Source organism: Falco cherrug, chromosome 12, assembly GCF_023634085.1.
Source record: "Falco cherrug isolate bFalChe1 chromosome 12, bFalChe1.pri, whole genome shotgun sequence".
Classification (NCBI taxonomy): domain Eukaryota; kingdom Metazoa; phylum Chordata; class Aves; order Falconiformes; family Falconidae; genus Falco; species Falco cherrug.
In genome coordinates, this window is record NC_073708.1 from 21,972,883 (window position 1) to 21,989,208 (window position 16,326).

The window sequence follows — 16,326 nt, forward strand, 5'->3', positions numbered from 1 at the left end:
AGTAACAATGAAATATCTGCAGTTTCAGCCATCCGCCCAAAGTGTATGGACACTTTCCCTGGTAGATAGATTTCTGTTTCCTAAATTGTAAATGGGGAAAAATGGACTGTTGTGTTTTGACAGTTTTTGGATGTCTCTGTATCTGTATGTAGGATGACTTTAATAATTAGGTTAGTACAAAGATACATTAGTAATGTGTCTCTTTTTTTTGTTATTTATTAGGAAAAGAATGATAAAGATCATACCAGACTTTTAGATGTAGCCACAATTTTTACTTCTTTCAAATTAATCATGTCTGAAATACACAGCTTTTAAAAATCAAAACATGCAATTGCATTTAAATGCTGTAAAAATAGCAGTAATTTTTTCTGTTCTTACAAGTAAACACAGATCTAAATTGTTCTTGAAAAATTTCAGGAACGTGCCCTAGTGTTAGCTTTTGAATATACACAATTGCTCTGAAGATACAACTAGTTGTTTATAGAGTTGCCAACCTGGTTGTGAGAGCTAGTTAGGGAGCTTTTGAAATTGCAGCTGCCTGAATGCAGAATTCCGAAAGCAATGCTGTTATTTTTACCCTGTCTTAAATTTTACTGATTTTTGGTGACAATAGTCAAAACTAGAATTTTCTTCTAGATAAGAAAAAAATAATACCTATTTTTCAGAAGGGAAGCATGCTATTGAAGGTAGTGTTAGCTGGTTGGGTTTTTTTTTCCCTTTAAAGTTGTTGATATAATTGGAAAATTAGGGACAATCTTTTTTTCTTGTTGTTTATATTTGCAAGAAAATACATGTAGTATTCTAATGATTCCACATGGTAATAGGGTCCTTCTAAAGAACTTAAGTTTATATTTTGATATTTGAGTGCAGTTGTCCTTTATCCAGAACTCCATAGTTCAGGAGTTAAATACAGTGCACTACGTCTTTTTTCAAATTTTAAAAAGACCAAAGTTCATTAGAGGATAGTTCACGTGTTACAGTTCTTGAATTAATTATACCCTTGTTTAATCTCATTTGGTGCTTATTTTCTAAAATGTTAAACTTAAAAAAAAAAAAAAAAAAAGTTTTTAGCACAAATGTGTTCCCTGATTAGTCAGATGCAAAGAATTCCAGGGTTCCCGCTGTGAGATAAAGGCTATTAACTTTGCCTACGATTTTTCTGACTAAGTAAAGTATGACAGTCTTCTGCTTATCAGATCTCCGAATGGTACACAGCCTTGTTTTTCTGTCCTTTGTCAGTTTGTGATTAAACTTTTAGTTATGGATGATTTTTTTCCCTGGTTTCTATTTCTGTTCTCTTTTAAAAGCAAATTCAGAGAGACCTTAGCATCTTGGCTAGGTTGAGGAGGCAGATCTCTCCAAGAAGGCATTAGTATCATTCTTTGGATGTACCGCAGAGGGGAGAAAAAGGCTATATTCCTCTGTGTTGTAGAAGCAATTTGGTATGTCTGTAAAGTTATGTTATTGTTACATTGCATAGCTTGACCACATACACATTCATACAGCTGATTTTTCAAACTTCATGAAGTCATTACAACATTGATAAAATATGAACATACTGAAACCTTCAGCAGCTGTTGATAAGACTTGCTATAAGAAAAACAATTACATGTATATTGTGGCATTTTTGTATGAATTTTGTTGCTTTTTGAATGTTGTCATGTTTAAACAACATTCTTATATTAATATTCCTGAGAAAGATGGATGATATAATTGGAAAAATAATCAGCACAGAAAGCGAATTATGGTATTCAGAGAGAAGGCTGAAATGATGAATGTTCCACAACCTCTAAGAAAATGGATCACTCCTACAAAGACAGATTGGAGATCTGTTAACAGAAATTTTATTGCAACGTAGACATTCACATAGATATAACAGTGTGATCTAGGGGGTCGTTTAACTTAAAGTATTGTTAATGTTAATTTTTCTGTTATTATGCACACAATTTGAAATTTTGTGTATTATGATTCCTCTCACAAAAATATGGTTTGCTGCATATTTGAGAAAGTTGCTTGTATGTTCTAGCACAGAAACCTTTGCATTTTCTCTTGAGATATTTTCATCAAAACTAACTTGTTGGTTTAAATTTTTTACACTGCTTAGTTTTATATGCTGTACTTAGTGTTTTCCATGTCTTTCTTCAGGAGTTTCTTTTATCTCTTTGCTGTATCTTTTTATGGTTTAATTCTTTCTTACAGTGCAGTAGCTTACTTTAATTTTCTTTCTTGTGTAATATTTTATTCTCAGTACGTTTTACCCATTGCCCAGTGTTTCATTTAGGGCCCTTTTTTTCTTCTTCTTCTCTACTTACTCTGGAGAATTGCAGTGTTTGGCAGGTATTGGATTGCATGAGGGAAAGTTTTTGTTTTAACATTTAGCTCAGAGTTCTAGGTGAAAATGTAATTGAGGAATTGAGTTCTCATGTGCATATTATGCATTACACAGTTTATTTCTAGGATCCTGTAAACTGTGGTTGGGTATATGGGAACCACTTAGGCCTGTAGTAAGCCCACTGAAATATAAAAATTATGCTTGGGCCCTTGCCTACAGGCATATTCTGTTGCAAGAGTTAGGACCTTGCCCTTGTCCAGTAAATAGATACTTTCATATATCTTTTGTTTCATTTATTACTTCATAAAGTTGTACGGAGATTTAAACTGAAGACAGATTAAAATGAAATATTGTAATACATCTCTGAAAACCCAGTCTTGGAAATTCTTACATGCAATGACTTGTATTGTTGCAGAGGCCTTAGGAAGTCAGAGAACCATACAATCAAATTTAATATATAATTGACAATTTAATATATAATATATAATTGACAATTCATAGTAGTAATGTTAATGTCTTTGGATGCACTTTTAATATTATATGAACCTGAGAAAGAAAATAAACATCTGTGGCATTTCCTGTGGTACAGGTTTTATATTTTATTTAGTCACAAATGTTTCTGCCTAATGAATCAGGCTAAAACAGTTCTCTATAAAATTAATCTTACTGCACTTGTTAGAATAGAGTCTGGTGCACCTTGTCATACAATTATTTGAGACCTGCCTTAAACAGCGTCTTTTTAAAGTGTAATTGCAATGTAATCCTGTAGCAGTCTTTTTTGCTAAGGTGAACTTCTGATTTTACCTGCACCATGTTTTTTCCCTAAGTGGATGACAATTAGTATTAAAAATTAAAGTACTTTTCATTAATATATTTAAAGATAAAATCTCATATATGTCTCAGAATTAAGGTCAAATTTATCACACAGTATGGATTTATTTTAATATACAGATAAGTTAGATAATCTAAAATCCCTTTGTAGTGACGTCATGTAGCTATGAGTAGTTAATACTACAGAATAAATTATCCTCCTATATTATTTTTAAGGACACCTTTGTCTTTGTCTCATTTTCCTATGAGACACATGGTTTTAGTCTGAGGAGACTGGTTCTTACAGTGTTCAATCTTAAGGAACAAAGGGGAACTGGTATAAATCAAGTAAATAAGCTACTTTTTGTTGTAGCAGTTTTAATCCATACTGGAGTCAAGAATGTTATGAGATGGCATCTATTTTGTAAACATATAACCTCCAAGTACTTTATAGAATATATCATCAGCATAGAAGGATTGATGAAGTATAAATCTTTAGTGTTGAAGCATAATGTAAGTTAATCATGTAAAAATACATATATGGCATAAATATTATATTACAATGTGTTTTGATTCATCCTTTGTTTCATATGAGTAATGTGGCACACAGTGATATTTTTCTTAAATTACCATTAATGTAATACTTAAACATATGGAAAATTGGTACCCTTTTCAGAGAGAGGTTTCTACTGTCTAGTAGACTGTTCTGTGTTGTTAGTAACAAAAAATTAAATCGGCTTTAAGTAAAAAAAAATTCTCATTTCAGGTAGAAGTTGAATGCTGTGACAAGTTCATCTGCAAAATAGAAATATAATGGAAATCAATTAAAAACTTCTAATACGAATTTCTGTTGGACTGCAGTTTGGTATTGCAGATAATTTTGTTATTAAAACTTGTTGTGATAGTGTAATGGGCATACAATCGCATTTATTAGTGAAAACCTTGTTATATTCTACACCAACTTAAAATATTAAGTATTTCAAGAAATTTTTACTGCCAGCATTATTATGTTGTCATGTTTTATAAGGCCATTTCTATCTATAAATACATAAAAGTGACACAGGATTATTGCAAGACTGAAGATTAAGGTTTAGTTAAGAGTATTTTTGTACTCATAGAATCGTTTTTTATAATTACATAAGCCATTTAATAAACACTAGAGTTTTTAATTTGCAAGAGAATAATGCCTTGGGCATGTGCTGCATCTGTTTTTCTCTCTCTAGTAGTAGGCTTACTCTAGGAGCCATTAAATGTCAAGTCATTTGTCAGATTCATTTTTCTTCCTCTGAACATGGTTATCTTGCTGTCAACCATAGCAAAATCCTACTCTACAGCACTATCAAACACAGTGCAATCCTCATTTAAATAATGCATCCTGTGGAAAGCAGAGCTTGATTTCTTTTGGATTTGTGTCCTTTGCTCCTTGAATTCTCTTGTGATTTGCCTAATACCTGCTTTTCATTTCTGGCTCTGCTCTCACCTCCAAGAGTCCTCTATTGCAGCATCTTGTACTGGAAGGGAGCACGTGAGCTCGCCAGGTCAGAGCTGCTTCCCTGCTGGCTGGCTTGGTAGTACATGTGGATGTGTGTGCTGATGGATTGACTGGAAAATTTGGAGAGTTAACAGCTGAATTCTGCTTGCCTTTCTCTTGGAGACAGTAGTTACGGTGTCTTCCCCTTTCCAAACTGCCAATTTTTATATAACATGTAGAAACTCGTCTTCCCAACTTCTTTGATTAACATGGATCAAAAATCATGGGGAAGGGAATGCACAATTTAAAAAATATTAAATGCAAACTTACTATTTTAATGCAGAAAAGGATGGAAACTTACTTTCCCACCTGGTCATTTGGAAACGCTTACCATTTCTAAGTATCCTGATTAGTAAAGTCATCTAAACTGGAAAATTAAGTATTAGTGAACAGTAAAAATGGTTTTGAGGTGTAGGAATTATCAGTTGAAAAAAACCCCAAATGTTGTAGGAAGTTCATGGTCCTGATTTAAAAAAAGAGAAAGGAAAAGTTGGGGTAGCAATGTATTTACCCAGCACAGCTGAGTGGAGAGTAAGGCTGTGGTTTTTGGCTATTTACACAAGGGACACTTAACAAAAGCAGATGTGGTAAAGTGTGGTTATACCAGTTATACCAATGTAAACAGGTGGGACAGGAATAAATTATATTACCAAAGTTGTCTACTTGGTAGGGGTGTACAATTATTTCACTAATATGTTAGTAAGCATAATGATGCCACCAAGAAAACAAGAACACAGTGACTGGCGTATGCTGTGAGACTGCGGGTATCTTTACTTATCAAGTTTAAGTAACCTAGCTTGAAATAACTCAGTTACTAGTCGTAAGTAAGTATTTGTTCTGGTCATACATGAAGTTTTGATAACATCTTCATCGTGAACTACAAAACTGACTGGCAGAATCTTTAAGAAAGGAATTGTATGAGCAGTATATATTAATGCTTGGTTTAGCCTCAGCAGTTGAGTTCTAATCAGGATAGGTGTTTCTTTGGTACTAGAAAGTATTCACGTGCTATTTTGAGAGGAGGAAAGATCCTACTTTTTCCTTTACATTTTGTTCTTGGTAGGAATAGCCAGCTAACTTTTAGGTTTTCGTTTTGCACATCTTTAGTTCAAGGCAAAGATATGCTGTTGTTTTGTATAACAGCCTTTGAAAGTTTTATGCGTCCTAAGTCAAGGTCCAACTGTGTTTGTCCCTGGTTTATTGAGTACTAATAAAAATACACATTTTACTGATTTTCTTCCATATTTCTAACTTTTTTCCCCCTTCATTAGCCAAAAAAGATTGAGTAAATCTTTGTATTACTGTTAAAACATTCAGCTTCTGATGATCGCTTATCATGTTCTTCTAATCAGATTATAGTCTTCAGATATTACTGTAACAGAATACTTGAGGAAATATGTTAATTTGTTCCTATGGCAAGAAAAATCAGAGTGGTTCTTCCTTGGGTTTTCGTGAATGCCTACCTGTATGAGCTAACGTAGAGTGAGTTGAAGGAGTTCAGTCATCAGTGTTGTCAACTTTCTCAAATTTTTTTTTGTTCAGAGGATTTCTGTACAGTGGGGTCAGTTTCATAGTAATATGGTAGTAATTGCTCCTATTTTATCTTTGGAAGAAAGCCCCTTCTGAATGATTACTTTCTGGGACATCTTTTTAGAGAAGAATATCTAAGTGGCAGTACTGGATTTCTGTGGTATTTTCTCGCAGTAAATGAATTGGGACCATTCTCATTAGAGATGATAAGAAGGGAGGAGGAGTTAGGGATGTGCTGTCAGTCTGCCTTTGTGCCCCTTATGAAGAACACAAATTTTACTGCCATTTCCTCATGTCACTCCAAGCCTTGAAAATAGAGGAGTGACAGGGACTTCTATCTTCTTCCCTACTAAATGTCACTGTCCTGCAGGCAAATACTTTAGAAACTGCTGTTAAAGGAAGATCAAAAGGCTATATTAGAATGTGTTAACTGTGGGAGGACTGATGTATGATGTTTTAACCTTTCATGTTGACAAGACTGAAACAAGTTATGTGTTTATTTAGGGACACAGAGACGTAATTGGTGCTGAAAATTATGAAAACTTGCTGGAAATGCGGATATTTGATAAAGGGTCTTTTGTGCTAATGTTAAATCCTGCCAAGTGTGGTGGACAGCTCTTGACAAGAATGAAGCCTATAGAAATATATGACTGGGCATTCTGTTTCTGGGGCAGAGTTGAGGATTTAAGAAAGAAAGGGACATCACAAGATCATAACCAATAAAATACTGTTCAGATGCTTGAAATGCAGAATCTGGAGCTGTGAAAGTTAGAAGGAAGTTGAAATTAGGGTGGAAAATGGCTCTTTTGCATCCAGGTTAAAGACCACAGTAAACAGGGCTTTCTGTTTTGGTTTAGAGTTTGTTACTATTTTTAAAATACCCTTTAAAAAAAATGAATAAGCTTTTGGCTTAGTTCTGTTTCTTTTTAAATAGGTGTGTATTATAGCCTGCGGCTGGCATTCAGAAATAGCGATTTTTGTTCTGTTACTAGCACGGTAGACTTGGAGAAACCACTTAATGTATGCTTTAGTTGTGTCATGTATAAAATGGGGATGGAGTTTAATTATTTACTTATCTTGGAAGTCTTTTAAAAGGTCTGAAGTACAAATATTAAATATGGATAGAGAAAGTACAGTAAATGACAGTACATGTAAAAAGGTTAAGCTAGATTGGAAAACAGTTTCATCATGAGTTGCAGAATTGGCTATAAGTAGATTACCTTGGTTATAGTACCTAAGCATTAGATAAGTAAAACCCTACCATATGCTGCTTTCTTCAGGCAAAGGTGCTTTCATAAGTCCTGACAGGAGTTGATACGTGCTCTTATTGATTATGCCCTTAAACTCTTTCTGTTTTTGAAGGGACATCAAAGAAGGGCCAGTCTTCATTAGTCTCTTCTGCTTCCTCATTGCTGTCTTGTGTGTTCTATAAATGTAACATTGAATCCCAGCACTATGCCCCAGTGCAGCAGCAGATTTTTTTTGAATCTCAGATTTAGACCAGATTAATTTGCAAGAAACTCAGCAGCGTCAAAATTACTATATCATGCAAGTGGCAAACGTTTCAGACCTAGCTTAAAAGCTGGGAGCATTATCTGGTATTTCTGAAATGAAACAAACAGATAAACAAAAAACCTAAACAAAACAAAGCATTCACTTGTTTGAAATGAGACGATTGTGTTTGATCTGACTTAAAGAATTCTCTAGGAAGCCAATCTCTTCCTACAACACCCTTGGGTTAAATTGGAAATTCTGAGTGCAATTAATGGTTCTTGTTTTCCTACAGTAATTTGTAGTCTGCAAATATAACATGTTTAATATGCAGTACTTTCTTAGCTTAGCATTTAATAAGGGAATTTTTCTGAATCGCTGTTAGTAGACCAAAGTCCAGAGTGATAAATGGCTCGAGTATGGGAGAGCTGGCTGGTTTTAATCTGTACTTTGCTAGAGTGCCAGTAGATGGCAATAAAAGAAAGATTTGCTCAAATCTTCCTGATTACTGATAGGTACCGATTTTGTGTCACAGCTCTTGGAAATATGAAAACCAGATTTGTTTTAAAGTAGATATGTTTTCTACATATATTTTAGCCAAGTTTTATTATGGGAAGTATATACTCCTTCACTTAAACCAGATCCTACCGGCACAAGAAATAATCAGGATTTCTAATATAAATTTTAAATTATGGTACCCATGTTTTTACCTTCTAATCCCCAAAACTGATGTTGTTATACTTTTTATCATATTGTGAACTGTAGAACTGTAGAAGTGCAGTTAGTTTTGGGAGTTGAAAGTGATGACCACCAGTGGCACAGCATTTTATCAGCTGAGAGGATAAGGCACTTCTTTTTAATTAGGCATCAAAATACAGATCTTTGCAAGGTACTAAGTTGTAGGGCAAGTACAGTTGACAAAGTAACTTCTTTTATTTCAAATAATTTCTCTGAGCATACAGATAACAAATTGCAAGGAACTCTGTATGCTGATTTTATTATATAAATTACAAAAAATGTATTGCTACAGTCTTGCATTGTTAATAAGTGTCACCTTCGTCACCTGCTAGCTTTATAAAACTTTTATATATTGTTAACTTAAAAGTACCACACTGAATAGAGTGGCATTAGTGATCTAAAATGATAAATGTTTTAATAAGGGGAAAGAATTACCATTTTGATAACAATACAAGTGTTTTATATCCATATGTGGCTAGAAGCAAGTAATGAACATTTAGCTATGTTTATAAGTTTGTCTGAATGCTATGTAAAAATCTGAGGTGGTCAGAGTTGCATGAGCTTATAAGTAAATGTGAGAATGTTCATTATATCATTACTTCAGAAGTGATTGTGTAAGGTTGAAAGAGATGAAATAAGGACTGAACTTTAGAGTGGCAAGGACATCTTTCCATCTGTTTTAATTTGAGGGAAAAGTGGAAGTAATACTGCTCATTTCCAAATCTGTAGCTTCACAGGTGAGAAAATACATTTTAATTATGTGGGAATATTAGATAAGAAAGTCCAACAAATATTGCATGGTAGAGTTTTGAGATACTTATTGCTAATTTCAAGTTTGTGTGTAAGTTTACTTTGGATAGACACTTAAGATGAAAACTATTCTTCTTCATGGATAAGACCACTGGCAGAAAATTTTCTCGTGTTCTTAAATGTTTGAGCATTCAGACTTTGTAGGGGGATTGTTTCTAGAGGAGGCTTGGCATTTTTGTGGTGTTTGGTGAATCTTGCCAACAGCCACTTTTATGTCTGCTCCTTACATTGTTCAACAGGACAAAACTTGCTTCACATTTATTTACTGCAATTTAACTGAAAAGCTTCACTTCTTCATTTTATTCCATCCACTAATCTGAATTAGCTACCTAAAAGTTACAACCTTCATTTTATAGTATCAGGTTCTCACATCAGTCATTCACTGAAGGTTTAAAGTTTACAGTATGTTCTTCTCTTGAAGGGAGAAGAAACTTTCAGAAACCACGGAGGGACTAGCCTCTATGACTTTAATGACTGTTATTGTGATACTGAAATGAATTTATTTAAAAATGCTGAATGATGTGGCCTCTTGTACAGGGTAGTGTTGAATCATTTAGTGTAAAAATAAGAGTAAACTTAAGAAACATGCTATTCTTAAGGCAGATTGACTCCATATATATATATATCTATATATCTATATATATCTATATCTATCTCTAAAGCTCATTGTTGTTCCTGATGCAAAGAAAATAAAATCTGCATTGTAACTCTGGATGCTTAGATCTGGAAAGATAAACAGTGTTATCACAAGATGGAAAGAAAGGGGGTAAAAAAGCATCTTTAAAGTAGATCTCAGGAAACTGGGTCAAAATGGAAATGGGTCATCAAGGTACAGCTATGCTATTTTCAAGCTTAATCACAGACAAGAGAGGAGGCTGCTGTTTCCCTAATCATTGTTACAACAAGGTTAATGGGGATGAATAGTGCAATAACTAATTGCTTGTGGCAGGACTTCCAGAAATATGGCTCTGCTATATGATAATTATTTTACAGAGCAATTCAAAAGAGTGGAGTAGTTATCACTGCAGCAGAACAACTGAATCAGCAGGAATCCCTGCTGATCAGTATCAATCTTTAAGAAGTGGCTTTCCTTTCTTAAATACTGATCCCTCAAACACCCATGTTAATCAATGTTTTTCAGCATAGAGATACTGAGACTGTTTCTGTACTATACTGAATTATTCAAGTGTTCATATGGAAGATTCCTGGCAGTTAACATGATTTAAGAAATTGTGGGAGTGTTTTGATACTGGGATTGTGGAAACATAGAATTACATTCTGTAGAATGAAAGTTTTCCGGCAAAGACGACTGCTTTGGGTTTTGTATGTGCTAACGATTTAGTTATTAGAACTGAGAAAAGTGTAACTTCAGTGTAGGGGATATGACTGACTGTGTGTTTACTGAAATTATGTACTTTTAGTTGTATGAGTTTGTTTTGTTTTGGCAGAGGATGTGAGATTATTTTCCTTGGTAATTCCTCACAGATCTTTCAGAGAAAACCATGTAACTGTAGCTGGATAATTTAGAGATGGTTGCTCTTTGATTGCCTCATTGAAGAACAAAGCCAGTTTTGGAGCAGACTAGCGAGCAGAGTTCCAGTTACTTTCTCTTTACCTTCATTAGGCTGTTTCAGTTTTGGAGAATGTGAGTGCAACTGCAGGAGGTAGTTTGAATCATAATCGTTGTGCTTATTTATGAAGAACCTTGAAAGATTGACAGTAAAATTGCTAGACACTTTTTTTTAAATAGTCTTGGAAGTTATGGACATAGTGTCTTATGCTTAATGTGGCAGAAGTATTTATGTTGCTGTTTGAAACTTAAGAAGCCAGAACAGGGTGAGACTTTGAGAAAGTGCTCAATGCATGTTGTTATTTGGCTTACTGCTTTTTCAGAGAAATACTTGGCTTTATTACAGTCATGCAGAGCCAGAGAACTAAAAGCTTGTACAAACCTGTGAAAACAGCAATGGTTCAAAACTTGAAAGAATATATGCAGACTTAATATAATACAGTCGGTTAAAAAGTCATGTTGGAATTCAAAAGGATGTGCAGTGGCTCGGAGAGAATGCAGTACTGCAGCAAATCGGAAGTACTTGATTATGGACTATGCAAACTGTATTTCAGGATTAGTATTCTCAGTTTTTTCTTGGCAATGAAAGACTTCCAAAATACACGCTTTCATGCACTGCAATATTTCTGATATTCACTTGATGAAATTGCAGTCTTTATTTCTAGGTTTCAGAATGTATTAGTTCATAAAAATTGAATATGGACATTAAATAGCTCCAAGTTAATACGTTTTTGTAGTGGAGGTACAAAAAAGTGCTGGGAAATCTTTTTGTCTGAACAGTTTTCTCAAAAAAACCCTTTTTCTCTCTTGAATTATTTCACTTTAGTGCTGTGTAGCTACAGATCAACATCACATGAAATGTTTTCAAATGATCCCGACATTCTTGTAATATTTTATGTATTCCCATGAAGACCAGAGGTATCGTTTCTGAACCATTTATCTTCAAGTCCATGATCACTTCAGTGAGGTCACATGAATGTTTTAATGAGTGAAGTAATTGGAGTTCAATATCTTTTCTTGTTTGTTATTTCTCCCCAAATATAATTTCTTTTCTTTTCGTTCAGACTTAATTAAGACCACCTCATTAAGGTGATTTTTTCCCTCACTTTACACATGTGAATCATCATTAAATTAGCATTTCATCTAAATCGCCAGCATTTGTTGCTTTTTTGTTCTATGTGTGTAAATGTTTTAAGTTAAATTACTAATTTCTTTGAATTTTATTTGGAAAAGCTGCCACAAATATAATTCAAATAAATGAGGTAAAATGGCTCATAAAAAGAAAGGCGGGTATTTAGTTAACAGCGTCTTAGATGCAAAGTTTTATGCACACTACTGAGCTTCTGTTGTTGTGACTAGATTTAGCTCCAGAGTATTGTATGGAAGTTTTGGCACCTGCTGTTAGAAAAAGGCTTTCTGCTGTCCGGGTTAAGTCATCTCCCCCAGATATCATTAAGCTCTTCTGTGCTGTTACATCTACATCGAACACGTTTGCAGCCTGCCTGTGTTTCATTTCTCTGGAGTGTGCAAGGCAGGCTTCTGCATAAGAAGTGCTGTCAGTCCACCCGAGCACGGACAGAGGTTGCCCAGCACAAAGCTAGGCAAAAATCGGATGCTATTTGTAAAGAACTTGAGTAAAGATCTCAGTTCCACTTATGACGATTGCTCTAAGCCTGTAACAATCTGGACTGTGGAATTGTCTCAGGCCAATTTTGATGTGCCATTAACTACTTTTGTAAGTTATTTCTGAAGTTCATTTTTCACCTGTTGAAAACTAAACCCATTAATTATCTTGGTTTATGAGAAGTTATTTTGTTTAGAGGAAGTTGGACCCTTTTTCCAGTAGGGAAAATATTCCACGACTGTTGCAATATTAATGGCCTATTTAACAAGTATTTTAGTTGCATATAAGCCTCAATGTGTGCAGGCAAATTTAAATAATAATAAATTCGTAACAGAATTGTATCCTACTGTTTTTGAACAAGCTCAGTATTTTAGTTTCAAACTTCAGAATGTATGGCTATATTTTATGTTTTCAAATATTACATTTGAGTGGAAAGAAAATTACCCTTTTTCATGGGGAGGCAGCAGTTTAATATCTAGGTAGAAACTTAAAATATTTGATGGTACAAAGCCTTTATTTTGCCTTGAGGCTGTTTACTTCTCTCCACTTAAAGTCTTACCCAATTACCAGTGAAGGCAATTGAAAAACTTGCATTAGCTCAGTAACCTCTGGATCTTTTATGTACTAAATGTGGAATTCATCATGTTAGGCTTGTCTTTTTTTTAGCAATAAGGGAATAGAAAGAAAATTTACTGAAATACTATAGTAGCAAATAGATCTTACCCGATTTTAATAGGTTAGGTTGCATTTTGTGCTGAACTGAAATACAGTTGTAATATTAAATGCCAGAAAACATTTTCATGAAAAGAGTTGATACATGATAATTTGCAACAACAGGAGACATGGGTCACTATGTGATTCAGAAACTGAATTGGACAACTTAACATTAAAGCTAATAAAAGCTATTAAATATAGTTACCCATTTTTTTAAAGGCTGTGTTACAATATTGTATGATTTCCTGACTCTGAGTTAGCTTTATGGAAAACAGTTTGGGAAGCATACATTATTGGGTACAAGTATGATAGTCAACACCAGTGACTCTCAAATGTATCTGTTAAATAGACAATAAAAATTCTGTGTGAATCTGGGACAGCACATCTGAGGGAATGCTGACTTTTTCATTCAACTTCTGTATTCTTAGAGGAATCTGTTTTGTATGTATTTATTTTGCAAATTACTTATTCCTTGGCTAATTGTTAATTTCATAAATGACTCTCATATTCTGCTCTATGGTGAGGCTTTTATGAAAAGCTCAGATACAGTTTCTAAGCCATTCTTGTCCATCCTGTGGGTGGATGAGTGAACTGGTAAAATTCTGTGGTAGTCGTTTGTGTTGGGGTAGAAGGAAGCTGGTTTTGAAGTGGAAGAGAAATGAGGCAATTTTCTTTGTGTTTTTTTAACTTCATAAGCAAAGCTTATTGGTCCTAGCTGTTGAGCATATGAATAGGTTGTCCCTGATACCATATTGTTTTAGCTAGTATAGCACTTACATTTAAAGGAAGTCAGTAGGGTGTTTAATTTAATGGGTTTATATAAATTCATCTACTACTTAAAATAGATGTGATACAGTTTTTTTATGTAATTCAGTTAAAATGTCTATGAACTGTTTCAGATAAAGTATGACATCGTGTAGATACTAGTGGATAATCATGGCCAGTATTTAGTTGGGGGGTGTCACTTTTAAAGACAAATTTAGTGAGTTGTTTTCCTTTGTCTCTGTAGTTATCAGAGACTGTTACAGACGATTGCTGTACTCGAGGCTCAACGTACTCAAGCAGTTCAAGACCTTGAAAGTTTAGGCAGACACCAGAGAGAAGCACTGAAAGATCCTATTGGATTTGTGGAAAGACTCCAGAAGAAGGTATTTCAATGGGCTTTTCTTAAGTCTTACTCGGATATTTTTTTTTAATAGCTAGTAATTCCTCTGTAAAAATCAGAGAATTCTGTATATACTTGTGTAAACATCGTGAGTTTAAAATCCTTTACCTGCTGAGCAGAAATGGCCCTTTCTTTTCTTATTAAATCTGTAAGATGTAGGTCTTCAATGATTATATTAGATATGTTTTCTTTCCTTTTTTTTTTTTTTTTGTATATAGAAATGTAATCTTTAAATTTTTAATTGTAATGCAGGTATTTTAAGACAACCTGAAATCTACAGGTGACTGGAAGTAATGCATAGTAAGGCATTAGATCAAGAATTACTAACTTTTCTCATTAGAGAATTTAAATGCTGTGCTATGAGTGAATTTGGTAGGGTGCTTTTTAAAAGAGCAGGAAATGTGGTTCATAGCCTGAAACCAAACACTAGAAATATACCTTGAGTTCTTGTCAACGTAATAGAATATTTCTGATGGAGGAGAATTAATTTTGATAAGGAAACATTTTCTTTTCAAACTTAAAAAAAAACAACAACCAAAACACAAAACTGAAAAAAATGTTTAAAGCTTGAACACTTTCTTGCTGATTTCTACCAGTGACAAACACGATAGACCTTTTAGCCTTGTAGCAACACCTTCTCTTTCAGTGAAGAATGAAGTAGGTATTTCATGGTGCTCTTTTCCTAGGTCTGTAGAGACCTAGGTTTAAGGAGAGGTCTGATGTAAGCCCATTGATTTCAGTAGATGTTTTTCCATTAAATTTTGAGATTAGTTAATAGCATGCGTGATATAATAGTGTTGCACTTGATAGTAATTTTATGGGGAAATACTAATGATAGTTGAAAGTATCTGGTGCATTTTTGTCTCCAGATCAAAGGAATGATACTCTTAAGGTTGAGCTTTAAATAAAGTGGTGAGCTTTGCAACAGCTGTGTTCCAGGCAGAAGATAGCAACATCAGTGTAAAATACACATTGATTTCTTTGGTGGGAGAAGTTTAAGTTTATCAGATGATAAAACTCCAAATCTTATAGTTTCCCATGTTAAGAAAGGTACAGATCTTGGGCAGACAGTATGCTTAAACAAGATGAAAGACAGATAGACAGTAACAGGATATTGAAGTTAGAAACACCTGATTTCAGCTGTGAAATACATGCTATAAAGTTTTATGCTCAATAAGCCAACATTGACCGTGCCGCTGCATATTTTATATTCACTGTTGTGTATTATTCTTGAAAGATATCTTCTCCTTAAAAAGACTGTGCTGCATGGTACTTTAAACATTCTGATTTTGAATTCTGCTGTTATCTAAAAAGCAGTATCAGGTTTTCTTAAGTTTTTGGCATTCATAGTTTTTTGTTTGGATATACAGCAATTGTGTTAAATACTGCTTTTCACTTTTCGTTCTTGTTTTTTCAGGTCGATATGGGTCTTCCATATCCTCAGAGAGTTGTTCAACTCCCTGAGATTGCCTGGGACCAATACACCACTAGCCTTGGAAACTTTGAGAGAGAATTCAAAAACCGAAAACGTAACAGTAGGAGAGTGAAGCTGATTTTTGACAAAGGTAAAAGGAAAGAGAGCATACGTTACAAGAAAGAAATGACCAGTGTGGAGGTTTAATAATTCCTTTTTTGTGCTGTTTACAGTAGGCATACCTGCAAGACCAAAAAGTCCTTTGGATCCCAAGAAGGATGGAGAGTCTGTTTCATACTCTGTCTTGCCTTTAAGTGATGGTCCAGAAGGTTCTACAAACAGTCGTCCACAGGTAGTTACAAAAAGAAGGATAAAATTTTATAAAATCTTAATTTTTGGGTTTGTTTTTTTTTTTCTTTTTTAACATGGGTATGTGGATAATCTTAACTGTTACTTCTGATGTTAATGTTGATAATGATGTCATTCATGTGCTCAAATCGGAGAACTTTTTTTTTGGTTTAGGCAAATTCTAGTTCAAATTTTCATGCATTTAGTCTGTTTGGTTTTGATTTATTTAGGTAGGAAAAGGGTTAAAAT

General features: G+C 34.2%; 1 protein-coding gene across 3 annotated transcripts in view; it reads left to right on the forward strand.

Moving 5' to 3' along the window:
• The window catches only part of ZZZ3 (zinc finger ZZ-type containing 3), a 64,056-nt gene that overhangs the window by 33,407 nt on the left and 14,323 nt on the right, over positions 1–16,326 (forward strand). For 2 of the 3 annotated variants that reach the window (XM_055724738.1, XM_055724739.1), the window contains exons 4-6: positions 14,160–14,298; positions 15,733–15,880; positions 15,963–16,081. In XM_055724738.1, coding sequence (XP_055580713.1) covers positions 14,160–14,298; positions 15,733–15,880; positions 15,963–16,081 — 406 coding nt within the window. The remainder of the gene's footprint in view (positions 1–14,159; positions 14,299–15,732; positions 15,881–15,962; positions 16,082–16,326) is intronic. The other variant, XM_055724740.1, reaches the window with a different exon arrangement.